Source organism: Cyrtonyx montezumae, unplaced genomic scaffold (assembly GCF_038088225.1).
Source record: "Cyrtonyx montezumae isolate F1298 unplaced genomic scaffold, pur_monq_1.0 scaffold_41, whole genome shotgun sequence".
NCBI classification, from domain to species: Eukaryota; Metazoa; Chordata; class Aves; order Galliformes; family Odontophoridae; genus Cyrtonyx; species Cyrtonyx montezumae.
In genome coordinates, this window is record NW_027072047.1 from 2,287,325 (window position 1) to 2,308,284 (window position 20,960).

The 20,960-nt window shown below is 39.2% G+C and overlaps 1 protein-coding gene across 1 annotated transcript; it reads right to left on the reverse strand.

Annotated features, from left to right (window-relative positions):
* Positions 1 to 450: 450 nt before the first annotated feature.
* On the reverse strand, positions 451 to 20,234 carry LMAN1 (lectin, mannose binding 1). The gene is made up of 14 exons (XM_065747114.1): positions 20,044 to 20,234; positions 19,094 to 19,248; positions 18,902 to 19,009; positions 16,410 to 16,471; positions 15,607 to 15,706; positions 14,037 to 14,160; positions 13,587 to 13,645; positions 12,860 to 12,992; positions 12,373 to 12,566; positions 12,185 to 12,255; positions 5,853 to 6,006; positions 5,026 to 5,147; positions 3,364 to 3,432; positions 451 to 1,052 (listed from the first exon to the last, which is right to left on the reverse strand). Exons 1-13 carry the CDS (start codon positions 20,231 to 20,233, stop codon positions 3,396 to 3,398), a joined length of 1,509 nt encoding a protein of 502 aa, XP_065603186.1. The 5' UTR covers position 20,234; the 3' UTR covers positions 451 to 1,052; positions 3,364 to 3,395.
* Positions 20,235 to 20,960: the final 726 nt, after the last annotated feature.

A 20,960-nucleotide genomic window follows, 5' to 3' on the forward strand; every position in this document is an offset into this window, starting at 1 on the left:
TTTACGCACTCCCATGTGTCAAAGAACATCACTTCCAGAGGCATTCCTGCTGGTGATGGGTGCTCTGGCTGCTGCCTATGCTGAAGTTACACACTCCTTTCTGCTCACAAGGACCACTGGCTTAATGAAAACGTACAACCAGCTGCTTATTAAGGATCTATGGGAGTTTTGGGTCTTTGTCAGCTTGAATAGTTTCCAACTAAAGATGCACCTGTGTATCTGTTTTCTCCTCGTTGAGGAAAGCCAGTGGTAAATGAGATCCCTCATCCTCTTGCAGGTTGCTGCACACAGTTTACTGGATAGAACAGTATAAATGGAACTGAAACGGACAGGCACACACAAACCACCAAGGAGACTGGCTGTCTTGTTATAGCACACAACTCTGAAGAGCACAGGGACAGCAGCGCTCCCTGAGACTTGAGTGACACAGAACAAATTACAAGAATGGAGTTTATTAAAAATATGCATCTTTATTCAAATAAGGTTATCTCCAAGCTCCAACCCTCCACTTACATCAGTCAGAAATAAACATCAGGAAATGTCAGTTGTGTGGTTTTGTGTTTTGTTTTTTTTTTTTTTAAACAATAGAAAGTCTTCATTGTTACAGTAATTGACATATTGATGTCATTTTCTCCCAACGATCAGCAAAGTAATTCACAAATGACTGAGATTTGCTTGAAAGATTCATGTGTGATTATTTATTTAATAAGCTTTAAGACAACGAGATCCCCTTGACACTGCCAAATATTTGCTACTTCAAATACTGTTACTTTCTCGGTTTCCTCCACATTGTCAAACTGGATTCCAAGCTGCCTTCATCTGCGAGTCCTGAGACTTCACTTGACAAAATGAAATGCCCTATCGGCGTTGAAAGAAAATTCCAGTAGCCCACCACCACAAGAGGCTACACTGACCGACAAATAAAGTCCAAATTTGTTGCTTTGTTTGCTATCACTTCAAGAACAGACGGGACAAGATTTGGGCGGGGTAACTGAGTTTTCCTTTGATCCAGTGAGTGGCGAGGCAATTACTGATGTTCCAGGGAGCGAAGACTGTGAAATGAAGCAAAGTTATCACTTTTAGGATGGTGCACTTCATACCTCCTGCTCACTAACAGATGATTCCCAGTTGCACATGGACACAGGTCAGGTCTACTAGCAGCATCAACACACAAACTGAGCCCCATACAGAGGATACAATTGCAGATTCAAGTATGTTGCTAGCCTCTATCCCCAATTTTCTTTACAAGAAAAGACAACAGCATTGTTTGTCCAGCTTTGAAACAGAGTTGTAATTGGAGAAATTCACAGTAACAAGAAATGCAGGCTTCCTCCAATTAATACATTGGAGCTGTTCATCATCATGCCAGATATATGCACCTAACCCTTCGGAATACACTTGTTAGCCTTCCTGCACAAAGGGCCTTGCAAAGCCTGCGCTGAGAAAGGCAGTTCACTTAGGTGCAGGAAAGCCAGCTATTGACAAGAACACTATTTTCAGAGCAAATTAAGAAAATACATTAAGTTGTAATAGCTTAGACTCAAGGCACCTGTAAATATTTGCTGGTGTTAGAACTGAATAGATAAATTCCTGTGCTATTCTGGGTTCTCTGAAAAGGTTCTTTCATTGAATTATCCTGTGTATCCAGCAAGATGAGCCTGAGGCAGTAGTTTCTCCAGTTAGTACAGCAAAGTCTCAAATTCAGAAATGAATCTATAAAGCTCTATCATTTACAGCACGCTGCATACACTAAGTAGGTGAACAGGTGTGCATGTAGTATCCATTTATTGGTACAGCACAAACACACACTTCTGGAGCACTGTTATTCAGTAACGAAACATATTGCATAGATTTATCACGTCCTCAAATTGTCAGGCACAATGCTAGAGTGTTCTTCACTACAGTGAATTTGGCAGCAAGTGCTGCACTCCGAAAGAACAGACTGTGTAACTGCACGAGCAGTATGCCAGATTACAGACACATTCTGCAGATTTTCAGACAGACTCGTTAAAACTGAAACACCCGGATTCATTTGTGTGTTTTATAGAATAAGAAAAGCACAATATAGTGATTCTACACATAATTCAAAGGACAAAGTTACCACAGATATGTAAACAAGTTAAAACAAATTCATTTCACGTTTCTAATTTGAGCTTTCTCGTTAATTTCACTCCTGAAGCAAAATGTTCACCTCAATATCAGAAACACATGATCAGTTTTATGCTCCTGATATTAAACTGAGAACTGACACACAATACTGCTGCTACAATAGCTGCTGGGCTAACAAACATGCCTGAATCAACAGCTTGTGAAGAAACCGTTTCACAGTCATTATGTGTAGTTTGCAATACTTGCCAGGTCAGTATTTAAATCAAAGCATCTGTATTTGATACACAAAAGACACAAGACAAGCTTCATAACAATAAAGGCATATTCATCCATTAAATACACCCTTAACAAATTCAGATTGGAAGAGGTATCAAGCTATGGCCCCTTCCCTAGAAACGTTCCAAACATCTCTAGAATTAGAAAGACTTGAAATCAACAAAAAAAAAATCTTTCAATAAATCAGAAGAAACTACACTGTGTCTTCTTTCACTGCCTAAGAACAAAACCCAAAATAAGGAGACAAACCTCTGCTAGCTTGTCCCATAGAGCTTGTATTCTATTCCAGATATTACCAGTCTGTGGAAGGCCAGTCTTTGTGTCCAAGCAATGAAGATAAATTAAAACCTACACTTCATGAAGAGCTAAGATTTCCAAAAATCATTCTTAAGCTATTGATCCAAATCATAAAGAAATGAAATGTTTATAATAAATTTTCACCAGAAAAAAAAAAAGTTTAATTTCAGAGGGTTTTGTTTGTTTGTTTTTGTACTTTCATTTTTAATTTTATTTTGTTTTAGAGGATTTCAGAGAGGAGTGGTTTTCATTGTTGTTTGTGCTGGGTTTTTTTTTTATTTGTTTTTTTGTTTTTCTTGTTCTTGCTTTTTCCTAATCTGATATGGATTCTTAGGGGCAAGTTTTCTGCACAGATCACCACTTTGCAAACTCTCATTATCAACAGCCACCTAACAGGGGTCTTTCAAATCCCTCCTGTGAAATTCTAAGCAAATAGGAAGAATACAGTGTTTGTCTTCCAGTATTCATCAGAAATCTCACTGAAAGCAGAGACCTAGACAGGGTCTGCAGTCCTCCCCTACCTTGCTTCCCTGCTCCCAGGTCTGTTTTAACTCTAGAATTAACAGCCTAAATAAGAACACATTTCGTTTGACAAAATTACGTAATTCACAGTACTGAAGTATATCAAACACTAAATTTTCCCTCATGTACAGAATTGCATGATTTTCTGTGCATACATACTGCTGTTATGTACACACAAAAGGAAGAGGTCATCAAAAGAACTTTTTGGCTGCTGCCTCCTGTTGACTCCTGAAAGAAAAACCAGAAGAGTATTCATTAAGCATGTAGAAAAAAACCTAGCTTCCTTGTTTAAACAAGTATTTCTTTTGTCTGGGGATAAAAAAAAAATATATCCATTCCTCTTCAACAGAAACTCAGGGAAATGAAGTGTAAGTCATACTGTAAAAAAAACAGAAGTTATCTCTGCTCACAAAAATACCAGCAGCGTGACTGCAGTTCCAATTCTGCATCACAGACAGAAACAAATTCTGGGTAGAAAACAAATGGTAAGTATTAGAGTTTTAAAACTAAATTCTTTAAGGCTTCTCAATATCCAATTTTCCTTTACGTGACAAGAAGCACGCAATCAAGAAGTGTATGAACTAGCTTGAAATGAGTCTTCCTTTTCTCTCTGACACAGAATATTTTTATTTTTCTCAGTGGATATGGATGCAGTGGATCAGTCATGCACAGAACCCAGAATTACAGAGCACTGAGAAGAACTGGAGGGGGCATGCTCATTTAATCTTGAAAGCCATCTTCCCAGTTGATGGCATAACATGACATATTTAACAAAATGTATTCTCTCCACTTTGTGGAGAGGCAGACATGCAAACAAAAGCACCGCCAGCTATGTTAGTACCATATTAATAACAGTTATCCTTCCACAGAAATAGCAAAACAGCATTTTCTCTTCAAAGAGTACTACAGCTATTTTGGTATTAATCTTGATAGGATCATACACAAAAGAAATAGGAGAGAGGACCACCAAACAAGTCCTTATTCTCAGTAGGATTTCCTTTCCATCAATAATTAATTTCAACATCACAACATCATAGGGAGGAAGAGGGTAGAGGAAACATTCCAATTTAAAAACAAACAGACAAAAAAAAAAAACCCACACAACTCTTAGAGCTCCATAAATCACCAGTGACCCTTCTATCTCTCTCTACATAGATCTAATATCATTAAGAAAAAGTTAACTGAGGAATTGGCCAAACGGGGCAAATAGCTGGCAGATGTAATAAGAACTCAGATCACATTGGATTTTGTTAGAATATTAATAAACTTCAGTAAATCCAGTGGAATGACCACAAGAATGATCAGGGATTGAAGTGCAGGCCTCAGGAGGATAGGCCAGGGGAGCTGGACTTCATGCTGGACAAAAGCAGCCTCAAGAGGGCTTGACACAGCTTCCTAGTGCCCGTGGTGTATCATTACAGAGGTGAAATTTCTTAAGGGAGATGCACATTATGAGACAGGGAAACAACAGTCAAATTGAAACAAGAAAGATTTCCACTAGATGTACAAGGAGGAGGGAAACAAAATAAGTTTCATTTCACTAATGAAACATTGAAAAAGAGGTCCAGAAGAACAGAGAGTTTTCCATCCTTTGAGGTTTTAAAAGATGTGACCAGTGTAAACCCTAAATGACCTGGTCTGAATTCAGCGCTAACTCTGCTTTGAGCACAAGGCTGAACTAAAGACCTCCCAAGGTCTCTTCCAATCTGAATGACTGCTTGTTTTAAAGAAGATTAACATACTCATATCATTGCAATTCCATTTCCACTCATAAGTCCTAAAAACACTTGCCCTGCTGGCTTCAAAGAAAAACATACTTACCTATACATGATATAAGCAATGAATAACACTGTTTGCACCGCTACAAATATGAAGAAGTGCATTGTAGATAAGCACGATGGAAACGGTGGCAAGTCTGGACATTTTGGTTTCTCACCAGGTGGCTAAAATGATAAGGAAAGAGTAAACAGGACACACCATCAAAAGACTGGTATGTAAGATACAAAACAAGGCCACTGTAACATGATCTAAAAATTAAAATGCAATCAAAATACAGAAAAAATGTCAACTGCTCTGAGAAAGTCATAATCTAACTCTGTTTCACTTTCCTCCTTACGTTTCTCAAGCAAGCTGAGTAACATTAATCTGAGGGTCAGAGGGGAAAAAGTAAATTATTACAGAAATTAAAAAGCTTGCATGGGATCATAAGCTAATACAGCTTAATTGTTACCTATGCAAGACTAAAGGTGCTCCTGAATGCTAACACTGCTATCTTTCACACTTGGAGACCTTAAGCAGCGTTTGCCTAAGTTCTCCCTGATTAAACCTTTCCCTTCTGTACACAAGATGAGAAAGTCTCCTCTGCGCAGAGCTGTTAAGCAGGGGGACAAACCCAAAAAAGCACCTAGAAAAACGAATTGCATGACCTTGCTTCCACAGGAATTAAGACTAAAAATCCTGTTCTTTGTGCAAAACTTCTCATCAAGACACGGATCATACAGTTGGGTCAGGGCAGCGCAATTTTAGCAAAGCAGCTTAATGAAGGATTAATTGCTCTGTAAATTGCATGCTGGTTCATCCCAGCTTTTTACTAACAACAAATAAAGAAGTATTACAGTTATGCTTTACACTAACAGCACATAAATTACCATATTTCGTTGCACTAGATGCTCAATGTCCCTTTTTACTACATGAAGGTGTTCTTTGATGTCATTGAAATGCTGTGTTGTTTCGTAGACCCCCGCGGCAGAGCCAGGATGCTGAGCTCCACTGATCAACCTCAGAGTATCTGCCATAGCATTTCTGAAATGAGAAAGACAACAAAGCATCACTCAATACAAAACAGTTTTTGTATGACCAGCATTTATGCTGCAAACATTTTAGCCCATTAAGACTGGTTTAGAATACCTAACAAAAACAAACAAACAAAAAAATGTCTAGCTTTCAAGAATACCTATCAAGAGTAATTCCTTAATCAATCACATTAAATACTTGACTCCACAGACAGTTTCAATTTGTAGTGCAGCATTTCCTAAAGTCACACTGAAAACAAGATCTGGCAAATATTCTGTTGCTAAACATCTGCTTTGCCTGTCTGATGAAGCCCAAAGCAAGTCTTTCATCCAAGGCTCCTGCCAAGGCTTTAGGATAAACAGAGTATAATACAATCTTTGAAGAAAATCAAAGCTGTTTTAGGAAAATAAATAAATAAAAATGGTCATGTAAGAAATAAGAATAAAGAAGAGGCTTTAGGGATAAGAAAAGATTTAGATACAACCTTGTTTCATGATTATCATTTATATGAGAAACTCATTTCCCATATGCATTGTCATAATGCTTAATATTGCCTTCATGTGAATTAATTTTCCTGTTACAACAAATCAAATTAAATCCCTAAAAAGTTCAAGCTCTGTAACCAGTTTACCTCAAACAAAACTAATCAATGAGAGAAAAATGCTTAATCTTTAATCGATACATTTATATAGGGTTTTTTTTTTGCCGGCTGTGATGTCTCTTTTCAGTTGCAAAGAGGATTATTCTGCAGCTAAAATATTTATCATGTGAATGTTAATCTCTTCATTATTAACAGAATAATGAATCCAAATGTATCTTTGGATTCCTTTTTAATTCACTTATAACTTTACATTTTTGCTCAGAAGAGAGCTTACTTTGATGACTCTGAGGTGAATTCCTATCTCCTTGAGCAGAGGTCAGCATTTTAATATTAAACAAAACCAGAATGTCACTGGGTAAATCAAGTAACAATACATCATCTTAAGTGCTATGTATTATACCATGGTGATTTTAAACAGTTTGTTGAAAAACTCCAGGTCAAGTGCCAAAACCTAGCTGTTTTATAAAGCATCTTCATAAAAACAGTGCCCATCTTTCAGCTTTGCATCAGTTGCTCTTCAGGACAGAATCACAATAATTTAAAAAGAAAAACCACAAAACATCCTTTAAGGCATGATGCATATTCAAAGGCACAGTGACAACAATAAAAACTGTAAGCATCAATATGTTCATTAGTTTACAACTGCAGTCTCATTGTGGTAGAAGCAGTAATTAGGCATGCTGCATCATTACCTGTAGCTACAGACTAAATCAGAGTTGCACATTGATTTAATCTACATTGTAATATCATGCTGCAGATATAGCACGAGCACACACACACACAAAATCAATGTGAGGCACTTTGTAGTTTAGAGTTATTAAATGCTGGATTAACAATATGTTTTCCTCCAGACTGGAGGTAACTATTTTATTGCTTGCATGTATCACACGGAGAAGTGAACCTCACACACCAGGCTGTCAGTATTCTGCATACTTCCAACGTTAACAAAAACACTTCTCCTCACTCCCAGTAACATCCTACAAATTTCCTCTTTCTTGTCATGCTTCTGAAAACTCAATCTCAATTCCTACACATCAGAGAAAAAAAGAAAGCTTCCCAATTTTATTTCTATTAATTTGAGGTAAAGTGCTGCACTCCAGACACACAAATTTATGGAAAACCCTTAATTTACCTCAATAGCTTTGCTGCAACATTACAGAAGTTATCAGAAAGATTTAAAAAATATGGCTGCTTGCTCCTACACACTACTGCCAGCAAAACCACATAAAGCATCTCTCACTTGCCCTCAATCTATGTGTCTAGCTTTGAACCAGTAGTACTTATGCGGACAAAATGAATGCAAAAAAAATAATAATACTCACCAGCTGCCATGAATTAATTAACACAGCCTGAACAGCATTAGCATATAACCCAGAAATTATATTCTTATATTATGGTATAGATTAAAGCAGACTGATTAGCATTTACCCATACTTTGAAATAGTTCCGTAATAACTTATTTTAGAAGTTCTTCACTGGAAGAGTTTCTTAAATGACCCATGCAAACCCCAACATGAATTCTGCCTTACAAACACTGACAGCAGTTCTGTCCATCTGCATCACTGTTAACTTGGGCCACTGTTCTCAGTGCTAAAACAGAAGTGAGAGTGACTGGGGACATCTCCCTCCTAACTGTGCAATGTAGTCAGGCACAGCCGCCTTCTCCCAGGCTGATCCACTTTCTCAGATAAAACAAAATAACTTCCCTAAACAGACACTGCCTGTATCAAATTTAATTTACATTAGTTCTGTGTAGACAATATCATGCTGTTAAGTTTCTACTGTATGAACATACAAGATTCTTCTGTAATCAGATGATTGAGAAATCCACAAATCTTGACAAGAAAATTACTTATACCGTAAGTCCTTTTCCTCCGGGATGACCAGCAATACAACAGCAGGCTGTTCATTTCTATCTATAACATTTGTTTTTTTAATCTAAGAAAAATATTAAGATGGTGTTACACAAACTCATACCTAGTAAGCAGTCACTGAAAGGGCAGACTGACGATGTTAACAAAATCTAATTTGCTTGCAAGGTATAAAGATTTGTCAAGAATATTAAAAAAAGCTTTCGTGGAAGAACAAGTGCAAAAAAAAAAAAAATGGAAGCACTAATCTTTATTCTACAAGACGCTGACCTACTTAGATGAATTACAAGATCTGCCCTTGAACTAATACTGGAAAAAGCAACAACAGAAAAAAACAAACAAAGCAAAACAAAGAACCCTCAGTTGCTTATGCACCACAATACCAAGTTGTTGGAATTGTTTTCCTTTGGGTTTTTTTTTTGTTTGCCTGCTTGTTCTTTTTTTTTTTTTTATACAGCTGAAGAAATGTTTTCACCACTGTGAGTGAAGTGTTAAACCAACTTAAAGACATGCCAGCTAACAACAGCAACCATTACATATCTTGGAAGCAGTATAGAAACATCACCATCAAACAGGAATTTTCTCAAACCCATTTTAGCAGAACAGCACCTTCAAGACAAAGATTTTTGCTTCGTTTGGTAACTCTGTTTGAAAAGAACACTTCTCAATCAATTTTGAAGGCTTCACCTTAAAGAGCAGAACTATTCATCACTTGGGAACTTCACAAGTGCCCCTATAGACACACAAGTTTCCTGAGAAAGATAACTGGCAAGAGACCTCTGATTAAAGACAAAGCAAGACCAAAATAAAACTCAGCCTTAGCCTCTGAGTCACACAAGCCCCACAAAACTGTCACACAACTGAATTCAATCAGGCAAGGAAACAGCCCCAACTGTCAATGTCTCCCTTACTGTGATGATCTTTAGTAGCAAAGGATACTGATGTATCAGTTGAAAGTCACCATCTTCACACAGTAAATATACGCTAGAACATATTTACACCATTAGAATATCCCAAATATCTTCAAATGACAGCAGGTGGCCCATACACAAAGAACATGCACTTTTATCACAGCTGAGTCTGAAATTGTTTAAAAATATTCTCTTGTCTCTCCCCTAACGCACAAGAAATGAGGGTAAGATGACTAAAATAGCTTATACAATAAAGTGTACATTAAAAAAACATCCTCACTGTGCCTACACATCCTAAGTGACAATTTAATATATAGAGAGGGGAGGTTTTTTGGAAGTATTTCTGAGCACTATACAAATCGAAGCATCTTCACTCACAGTAAGATCTCCAGTATCTCCAGAGGTAGAGGCTGTAAAACCACTTTTGACAACCAATAAAAAAAACAAAACAAAAAAACCCCTTTATGTCTGAACATAATTTCCTGCGTTTTATTTTGTGCCCATTGCCTCCTGTTCTGTCATGCAACGGGTCTGGCTGGCTGTCTTCCCTCTCCAACCAAGTCACCCTCACTCCCACCACTGTCAAATTCAGGTACTGATACCCATTGGTAACATCCCCACCCTCTCCCCCACGAGCCTTCTTTCCAGGCTTTACAATCCCAGCTCCCTCACTTTCCTCTGTATGACAGATTCAGGCCCTTAAACATTTTCACGGTCATTCAATGCGCAACTTCCAGCATGCCCATGTCATTTCTATCTATAACACTGTACCATTGTCCCTTGTACCAGGGACTCTCCCAGTACCCATGACTCAAGACATGGTGCCACCTGTGCTGAGTAAATAAAACTGTCTCCCTTGGCTCACTAGCAATGGTCTGCCTAAGGCAGCCCAGGGTGCTGCTGGTGGTCTTTGCCATATGGGTACACTGCTGTTCCACATCCAACTCCTTGCCCACCAAAGGTCAAGTTCGTGTCTGTAAAAGCTGCATTCCAGCTGATCAGTTCCCTGACCATACTGATGGATGGGAGTTTGCTTCATGGTTGCAGCACTTTGTAAAGAAGGCCACTCCAAAAGTAACGACTCCTATTTATTTCCAGGGAAACTACAACACATACAAAGAGCACAATAATACCACTTGATACAGCAAATTCTCACCACTATCAGCTCTGCATTTTTTCCAGAAACGCAGCACACTATCACTGTGTATCACTCTTTGGTCTTCATAAACACTCAGCAATCACTGATTAAAGTCAGTGGGTGCCAATTTTTCCCTGAATGGAGGAATTCAGTTTCATACCTCTGCTTCATATGCACTTCCACATCAGACACCACCCTGTCAGACTGCCCCTCTGTTGCCATGTGTTGCAAGGTGACAACACGTAAGGGAGTACTGGCAGGAAGGTTCAACATCTGCTGACAAAGAACCACCTCTGACATCTTGGACCAACATCCTAACACAGGAGGTGTTACAAAGCAGCCTTCGTAGTTGCCTGGGCTGAATTCCATGCGGTTCCAGAAGGAATTTCATGAAATCCTTCTGGAATCTCATGACTCCAGGTCCTATGGAAATGGAGCACAACCACTCCAGATTTGGATTACCTGTAAAATTTCTGAGTGTGTGCACCCATTCCTATTGCACGCATAATTAATGAAGATGCCTGAAGAGTACTGGCCCCACTAACAACCCCTGGGGTCCACCAGTAGTGACTGGCTTCCAGTGTTTGCACTACCAATGACAGTCCTTCAAGCTGTAATTTAGCCAGACAATTATTTATCTTTTTAAATAACACTGAAGTTTTTAAGCTCTCAGGAACAGAACTGCTTTTTCACATACACTGTGAAAAAGGATTCACAGTGAAAATAGAAATGGCACTTTTTCCCCATTTTTCACCAAAGTTCAGGTCAAGGGAGCAGATTATTTTTTTCCAGATACGCCCGTGTTTCAAGTGCTACAAATAGACAATGCTCTCCAACGGCCTAGCCCTACTTCAGCTGATTAAAAATGGTGAGTCTACAATGGAAGTGAGGGAGGGAAAGAAGAAACTAACAGTAAAACAAACTTCTCTAAAAGGACATACGGAAATAGTTTGCGATATCCAACACAATGATGCTAACAGTTACAAAACGATAGCCAATATATGAGCTTTAGGCATCTGTACCAAATTTAGGAAAAAACCCAAAGCCAAAAATGACCCAGCATTCTATTTATGCAGCTACGTTAAAATAAAAAAGGGGCTTCACTAAAAAAGAAACATGTTAAGAAAATATGCAAAAAACCTTAATTCTTATCACAAGCACAGGCATTTTAATTTGAACAAACCTATTCTCAGATGGGTTTTGTTCACACAAAGCAAAAACCTGCTTCTCACAACACTGTGTAACTCATATAGCCATTATATCAGGAGTGATGTGAACAAGTACAGCATTTTTACTTAAGGTTCACCAGCTATAAGTCGATGGCATCTGCATGCTGCAATCAGTGCCCTAAAAATCAGAGCAGTGAATTTCCATGAGGTAGCAGGTTATCAAAGTAGTCATTCTGTGGAAACAGATTGTTTTCAAAGGCACTATACTTACCCTTATCACTGCAGTGAAATCTCACGATAAACTGAAGCCCATTAAGAGTGACTTAATCACCCTGCAGGTACAAACTTACTTCCTATTTATCACAGGAATGAAACAATCACCACTAAGGAACTAACAGACAAATTTCAATTTTTGTCAATATTCCCATACTGAAATAATAAATATGATTTAAGAAGTGGAAAGTGTAAAATTCAGAACATGTTTAGAAAGCACTTACTTCATTTCATTTACTTGTTTAATGACCTCTTCTTGAGTTTTCACAACTGTATCAATCTCTTGCTGGGAAACCTGGCATAGAGGTGGGGAGGGAAAGGTGAGAAAAACAAATCAATGTATCTTGGAAAAAATAACTGTGCTTTTGAAGTTAGGCTGAGCTACCAATTGTAGTGCATTTTCTGAATGTACCTGTCCTTGTTGACCTGAAACAGCCGCTCCTCTTTTGGCAATCTCATCTGTGACTATAGACACGTATCTCCTCTGCTCATCAAGAATCATATCCAACTGCCTATTGAGCTGCTTGATTTCAAGATGAATTCGATTCTGCCCTTCAAAGATTTGCCTCAGCTCACGATCACTTACAGTTTCAAAAGGATCATCCGCTGGCAAGAAAAAACAAAAGCATGGGTATCTGTTACACATATGCATTCCCCATTTGTTGGACTGTGTCATTCGTGTATTGTTAAAGTTCCCATTTGAGATCAGTGTAGAAACTCTTTAAATCAATACTTGCTGAGAGCTGCAGATGCATGTTATAAGTATGTAAAAAAGGGTTATCCCCACTCCCTGCAATCATCTCATTCTGTCAGTATGCCACAGGATCAGGCTCTACTTCTGAATATTCTTGAAAGTAAACATTTTCCTTGACAACTGAAAAACCGCTCAAATAACTTGCCTGGTTGTCCTTGCACATCAGGATGTTCCTTTTGAAATTCTTCTTTCTTTTTATCCAGTTCTTGTTGAAAGTGTTCAAATTCCTCTTGATACTTTTCTTTATCTTTTTCTGGGATTTCTGCATCTGGTGTGGGCTTTAACATATTACCAAAGGTAAGAAGGAAGGAGGGAGAAGAGGATTTTAATGTTCTCTACCACCCACACTGACTCACTGTGCAGCAAACACTTGTCTAGACTTCAGGTTTGATGACATGATGAAATTAGTGAAGCACATTAAAGCTGAAGTGAGGAACCAGACATTCTCATGGAAACTCCCAGCTTTTTCCTGACTAGTATACTTTCTAAAATTACAAGAGTCAAGTTTTACAAGGACAGATGCTGTCTAACAATAGGAAAGCGTTCTACAGGAATGGGAAGCTGAAAGCAAAGCCAGATTATCCGTCCATGTTCTGAAATTCTACTTTTAGTTCATTTTCATGTTTTGTTTTAGTATCCCTGCTTTTGTTTGTCCAGTCCTAGTTCAAGAGTTCTGGTCTCAAATGTAAGTAAAATGGTACTGAAACGTTGCAATGTTTATCTTATTTTTCCAAAACAGATAACAGCATAGCTACGTGCAGAAATTCAGAAACGAGGATGCTACATACAACTGCATAGCAAATGCCAAGATCTGATGATTAAATATTAAAATATACTAGCACATTTTACAAACTATGCATAAAAACACTCACTACTTCCTTGCCAGGCTCAGTCAACTGGAAGGTCAGGAAAGATAGGACATCGTGGTCATCTGGATAAAGCAAAAACAAAAATAAACACTGCAAATTGATATTGTCACACACATTCATGAAGCATCCTGCAACCCAGGTCAACCTTGCACTTGCAAAGGATCTTCAGCTAGAAGTATCCTCCCACAACCCTCCACCAAAAGATTACACACTAGTGAATGAGGTTGATTAACACCACTCCTAGGACAAACTGAAGGTATTTCCATATATAATATATTTTAGCTAAAAAAAAAAGGTCTGATCATATCAGAAATTTGTGAGCAGGAGCATTAGTTACTTTATCACAATTCAAAATAATGGATCAATGCTAGCAGCAGTAGGAAAAAAACCAAACAACTCTTGTAAGTCTTCAAAGTCTCCATACTGGCTAACATAATGCTTAACATTTTCTACCTGCAAGTCCCCCTGTTGCTGCAGATATTCCAAAATATCCCTGTGATGGTAACACCATGTCTTCCACTTTAGCACAAAATTCATAGTCTTCCTTATCAGGAGTAAATCCGTTGTTAATTAATACCTAGAAAGAAACACACCTATAGTTATTAACCATAACAATCTATTTGTGCCACTAGGTTTGCTTGAGGAATTTCTGCATCTGGTTTTTAGTTTATAGTAATGGTCACAAATACAACTCAGCAGATAAACCTGTAGCTGATACCAGAATCCAAAGACTATTTAATCACTGAAGAAGTTTCCACTAGGGAAATGCATAAGCTGATTCAAAGTTCAGCGTGAACAAAAATTCCACATTTTCTATCCACTACTTAAGAGGACATGCTGTACAGAAATCAGATGTATATTAAAATGCATTCATCTCAGTTACAAGAAGCAGTAGAACAAATTAATATATGGAAATACTCATCAAGATCTAAAAATATTAACTCTAGTTCATTAAATCACTGACCCAAAGATCACTAAAGGTTAAGACTCTCAAGCACATATCCCATTATGATTCAGGGCAACACATATTTGGTTCAGTCTAGTAGAGTCTCCCTTACTATTCTTCAGTTAATTGAAGCTTAGAGAGATTCCCTTTTTCTCCACAGTTGTATTCCCAGAACTGCTAAGGTTAGCAGCACCACTCGGGTCAGGAGTTCCTAGATAAAGCACCAGGGACCAGGCACATTAAGAAGTGAATAGCCTCAGAGTCCAAAATTTAATTTTCACTGAAGATGGATGCACAGCCTTTAAAATTACCACACAGTACAAGGTCCACTTTCCTTCAGGTGCCTTCATGTTTATTTTGTGGAGAAACTTTTACTAAATGATACATGCATGTTTTAACTGGCTAATAGTATGAGTAGCATTTGAACTACTAGGAGTATCTATCTTTTTAGTAGAAACCAAAAGAAAAAAAAGCAGTCTTGTGGCTGTCTCAAATCAGCATGTTTGTGTTCTTCTCTCCTTATCTACAAGGTGTTCATAACCATCTGAATAGCATTTAAGAAGTCCTTAGCACTCCCTTACAGTAGTGGTTTTCTACCTTCTTTAACATTCTAAGCCCTACTACTTCTCGGAGATGGGAAGCCTCAAACAGCAAATTTAAGTGTGCTTTTAAAAAGCTTTTTTTTCATTAATCATATTTCAATAATCTTCAACAATCAGTTGAAAAACCCTCTGTAGCTCACCGATCAGCTCGATAAATACTGTTTAATGGCTGCTCAACCTCTTGGAAGATGAGGCACATACACTGCATTTGAGATACTGGGCAGGCAGGAGTACACTAACATGTCTGACCTCTAAGTAAAATCAGAAAAAATCAGCAATACTTCCTAAGTCAGCTCAGGAAGCCTCAGATGCACTCTAAGAACCTGTCTAGTATTTGAACATACAGAACCTCATTCCAGCTCCTGAGCTGCTGAGTTAAACATTTAGGATAAAAGATGGGGAGGAGTTGTTGAAAAAATTGCAACCATCTTAAAAGCTGAGAACACTAGTAATTACTTTGTTTCAGAGTACTTACAGTGAGTGTTTTTTGGTAGTATGTAACTTTAGCTCGAACAGGATAGGGCTTATTTCGGAAGTCCCTCTGACAGGAGGCCAATGCTTGTGTGGAACCATCACTGTACAAGAAGACAACCTGCATGAAACTGTATCTTACAACTTATCAATGAAAGCAAAAAAGCATCAACGTATCACTAAGAACCATCACACTATTTTTTCAAAACATAAATGCAGTAGCAAAACGTTTCCATTGTACTTAAGTCTGGGCTCGATGGTGTTAGGCATTTTACACAGAATAGTACAGACAGAAAATAGTAATGGGGAAGTCTGTTCGCTTTAAGGCATTCCCACTCTCACAAATAAACTATATTCTGGACCAACACCAGCTAAGCTAAATATCTCTCCTCTCAGAAAACCACAAAATATGTTAATTTTACTGAATTTTACCATCAGAAATTGAAACCAAACATAACAATAAATGAGCAATTAGTTTTCAGCTAGACTCTCCTTTCAGTTAATAGCTGTGCATGGAACATATCCACAGCAAGAAAGAAGTAAGAAGTCTGTATATCCATTCATCTAAGCTCACCCATCCCCAAGGCCACACACCACTTAAATATCCACTGCCTGTTTCTGTGCTCTTACTGCTAAAAGAGCATTTTAACAAAACAAACAGAAAAACCCAAACGTAAGATGAGAGGTGGAAAAAGAAGTTTCATAGCAAAAGAAACTCTTAAAACATTTCTCAAATAGTCTCAGTCAACACTTCATCGTTCAAGAGAAAACATTCACAACTAAGCAAAACGCTGAACATAAACTTACTTCTGATGGTCATACAGAAGCTTTCCATTGTTGCCCACAACAATCACACCAGGATTGTTCTTCTAAACAGCAAATTAAAAAAACCAAAACAATTAGCAAACAAACTGAATAGGTTAATTCAAAGTGAAACATATGTAACATCACTGATGGCCGTTTGTTGATACAGCACATAGGGTATGAAAACACTACAGCTGGTTTTATTCTGATTTCATCTTAAAGTACAGAAAGCAAGATGACTGAAGCAGTGCATCACGCAGCTTGCTTTACAAGAGACTGCTACATTCTTCGTGCCGCTGGGAGCAGGGAAAAAAAGTTTTTGCCTATGCTGCCTATCAGCATAATTCCACAAATATAAATACAAAATTTGTAGAAGGAACAAATGTATAACAAGCAAATACACAGACCTTAAAAAGCATAGATAATTACTACATCTGACTCTGCTACATAACTTGGAAAAACATCCCAACAGGCAGCATGCAGACATCACATGGACCTTATCAGTCATTAAAAAACCACAACAGCTATCTGCCAGAGACTAAACACCCAACACATCCCTAATTACTTAGACTGCTAGAAAAATGAGAACAAGCTGAAGTGAGAGAAAAACAGATTTTTAGTGTTGTTCCTGTTGAGCTTAGAAAGTTAACTCTTCTTTTTATAGGAGCACAAGATTTCAGAGATAATCTCTCCTCCAGCATTTCCATTCATCGTCTCCAGAAGGAAAACACTGTCCAATTAGACTCACAGTTCTAAAGAAAAGAAGACAAGCCTTGCATTTCAAGAGTTCAAGAAAACCCTAACTCTCAATTCACAGTGTGGAGGAGGGTGTTCCTTTAATACTGTAATAAATCAGCACAACTAAAGTAAGCGATTGCTCTACTTCATCATGTATATTGTGACAACAATGGAATGGCAAACAATGTCGAGACATACATCAGTTTCTACTTCTCAGCCATAGAGTCTGCCTAATGCACTGCTTCAAATCAGTATTACAAGCTCTGTACAACACTTTAATGTCATCTTCTTAAAGTCTGTTTTAGTGTAACAACAACACTGCATTAGTTCAGAACACATTAGCACATACTCTGCATAAAGTGTGTAAAATCAGAACAATTATTTTTCCCCCTTTTAAAAATCTTGTTACCATGTCTACAGAGGAGTAAAAGCCTCAAATCCAGCACAGTCTACAACTTTCTTCAGAAATGCAAAAAATAATAAAAAACCCTTTGCAAATTTTACAATGAAGATTACTGTGTGCTCTGAGTCAGCAGCACTAGATAAAAGTCTGCTTCTGGATGCTAATGAGTTAGGCTGATGTCCACACATGCCCCAAACGTATTTCAAGTGAACACACTTAAAACAGTACCAAGAAAAAATAATTTCACCACATTGTGTTGGAAGAAAGTAATAGGCAATCATTAAAAGCAATGCTCACATTGTTAAGACATGTCAGACCAACACAGGCATAGCAAAGCCTTTTTTGTTTTAACTGGATGTCATCACTTTCTTAAAACATAAGAACAGGCAAATTCATAGCACGCTGACTAAACTCACGACTGGAGACACAGTTCTAAGGCCCTACCACACAGTGTTGTTTACATGAAGCTTTGGACAGATGGTGCCTTTATCTAGCCAAACTATGCTGGGGCAGGTGGAACAATATTCCATTTCTAGCCTTTATACGGTCAGAAATAGGAATGCCATCCTCAACCTTTCAACCTCTATAAATGATGAAGTTGATTGCACCCATCTGTAGGAAAAAAGAAAAAAAACACCCTAAAATCATTATACCTACAAAAATAGAACTAGAACACTGAGGGAAAAAAAAAACCAGCCAAATTAGTACTGGAAAAAGCAAAGTAGACAAACTATGTTTTATTAAAAGTTTCTGAAGTTCTTCAAATCATTGTGGAACAGGAAAATGAAAACTGAAAAGCAGGTGGTTACAGCAAAGCTACCGCGTTCTCGGGGAGGGCAGAAAAAAAGCAGAACACGGCCATCCTCACCACCACTGACTTTTTGCTGCTGAACTGCTCAAGTCAGATCTGTTCCAAGAAAAAGAGCGTTTCCAAAGAAAGACATGGAAATGTGTTTCCCTGTAGCATATTTTGTACAATATGTTGCTCCCAAAGCATAAATATTCAGTTTTATCAGCATTCTGAACTCCATATGGAAATTCCCAATTTTAGCATGTTGAACTGCATATGGAAATTCCCCAATTTCAACTTCTACATATGCTCAAATCATTTCCCCTCCAAAGCTAACAGACAAACCAGGACTCAGTAGTCTGCTTATGAGTTACACTTCAACTTTCAAGCTTGAAATGGTCTAGATTTAATTGTATTAGAGAAGTATGATGATTTTAATACAGCTCTTTTAAGCAAGAGGTGCAGGAAACAGGAAAGCAATGTTCTTTTTTCCCCAAAGCTGTATGTGCCAATCAAGCAGGAAATTAGTTTTATCTTTCGTAGGAGAGTTTGCTTCCAACTAACCTTCCCATCATTGTCAAAGGAATCAAAGAAAATTCCAACACCGTTCCACTTGTCAGCCGCCCCAAAAACAGGACCTTCCATGCCTTGCTCCTCTGTAAACCAGATTGCCTATTAAAGAAAGAAAGGAAGAACTGTCACCTGGGTCCAGTTTTTCAAGCACATATTTTTTTCAAATTATATCAAACTCAGTACCAGCCCATCGGCTCCAACGCGGCCTCTGCCTGTAACTCGAAAGGTCACTTCGACTTCCCAATATTCAAATATTGACTTGTTTTTTGTCCACACCGACCCTTTCTGGCTTTTCAAAGATGTTGTTATACGAATCTGGTCTGCGCTTGGTATGGCATCTGGAAAGGAAAGGAACAAACAATGAATATATCAAAGAGCAGTGAATTCCCAAATGCAGTCACCTAATAAATCCTTTCTAGCCACCTCAGCTAGAGAATGGTTTCCAAAGTAATTTTTAACTAAATATTCAATCACTTGAAAACTGTAGGGTGCGGAGCCATGAAGGAAACCCCAAAAGCCAAAACTTGAGGACAATAGGGGCAGTTTCTTTTAACAAGGTAATTACCACAGCTTCCCAAAGCATTTTTCCACCTTCCATCTGGTACAACAACGTGCACCTGAAAGATAAGGTTGATCTGAAGGCTGAAATAGGAATATAATTAAAAAATAATAATAAAGTTTGGTTTACCGTTTATTATTTCTCGGATTTTTTTTTTTTAATGTAAATCGCCGTTTTCTCGGCTACTCTTTATAAACACGTTTGGCGGTTTAAAAGAGAGGTGAGCCTTAAAAAGGCTTTTAAATTCGAGAGGGGAAGGGAGCAGGGAAGGCAGCCCATCACCGAGCGCTTCCCTGCTGACACGTGTAGACAACGACACGTAACTCTGCAAGTCAGAACCCGGCACTCGCGGATGGACCGCAACGGCTTCAAACTTCAGGCAATATAACAACGACAAAGCATTAAAAAACGAATGCAGAGACACTGGAGCAGAGCACTGCCTGCAGTGACACATCAGCACCACGCGCGGGGACGGCCCGGAGCCCACACTGCCGGGAGGAGTGGGACCGCCGCCGCAGGGACACGCCGCCCCACTCCGCCCGCGACCCGCAGCCCCGGCCCGGCCGCCACTTACTGCCTGTGTGCGCCCAGAACGGCACCGTGCCGTCCGCCTGCACCAGGTGCGGCCCTTTGAAGCTGTACTTGTACTCGAAACGGCGGTGCGGCCCCACCGAGCCCTCCGCCGCTGCCGCCCTCCCGAGGGCCAGCAGGACCCCAGCCACCAGCGCTGCCAACAGCATAACCCATCGCGCGCGCGCCGCCATCTTGCGCCGTACTGAGGGACAGCGCGCGCCGCCAACAGGGCGCCACGCGATTGGCCGAGGGAGGGGGCGGGGACAAAGGGCACGGCGGAGAGCGGGGCGGGACTTCCGTGAGGGGCGGGGATTCCGCTTGGGGGTGGTGGCGGGGCGGGACTTCCGGGCTGGTTTGTCCGCGCCTCGGCCTCGTGCTTCCAGATCGTTTGGAGTTAGCGCTGAACGTGTTTGCTGGGAAGGAAGGGTGCGTTCTCATTTACTGATATACACGCTGCTCTGATGATGTGTGGCAGCGAAGTGCTTCTGAGATGAGTGTTGGAAGAGCTTAGGTATCCCGTTGTTGCATGAAGACTTGGAAGGGTGCAGTCATGGAAGGGTGCAACACAGAATCCATATAGCTGGAAGGGACTGTGGATGTCAGGACCAATAAAATAATTAAGCCACGCTGTAAAAAGCCAAAAGCAGCAGCCATGGGACAGATCTCTTTATTGCCCCCACACGTAAGCATGTCTGAAATGATACAGCTTAAAGGCACGAGCATGGAACAATTCATAATCCAAGAGAACAGACACAGGACTGCAGAACGTGACATTGCGTTTTTTCAGTGTACTGATAGGTATACTGATAGGTACTGATAGGTACTATGCTCTACAGCTGCTTTTATCATCACTGCGGTCAACTCATCTGTCATTTGATTGCATCCCTTTGTTGTATATGGTAATTCATAGTTGTTCCA

What these genes read in the sequence shown, in the direction of transcription:
- LMAN1 (XM_065747114.1), bottom strand. Translation starts at nt 20,233, where the DNA reads ATGGCGGCGCGCGCGCGATGGGTTATGCTGTTGGCAGCGCTGGTGGCT. An exon ending in AGCAACAGGGGGACTTGCAG is followed by an intron (nt 13,646 to 14,036) that starts GTAGAAAATGTT and finishes TGCTTTATCCAG; the next exon opens with ATGACCACGATGTCCTATCT. An exon ending in ATTGCTTATATCATGTATAG is followed by an intron (nt 3,433 to 5,025) that starts GTAAGTATGTTT and finishes TTTTTCTTTCAG; the next exon opens with GAGTCAACAGGAGGCAGCAG.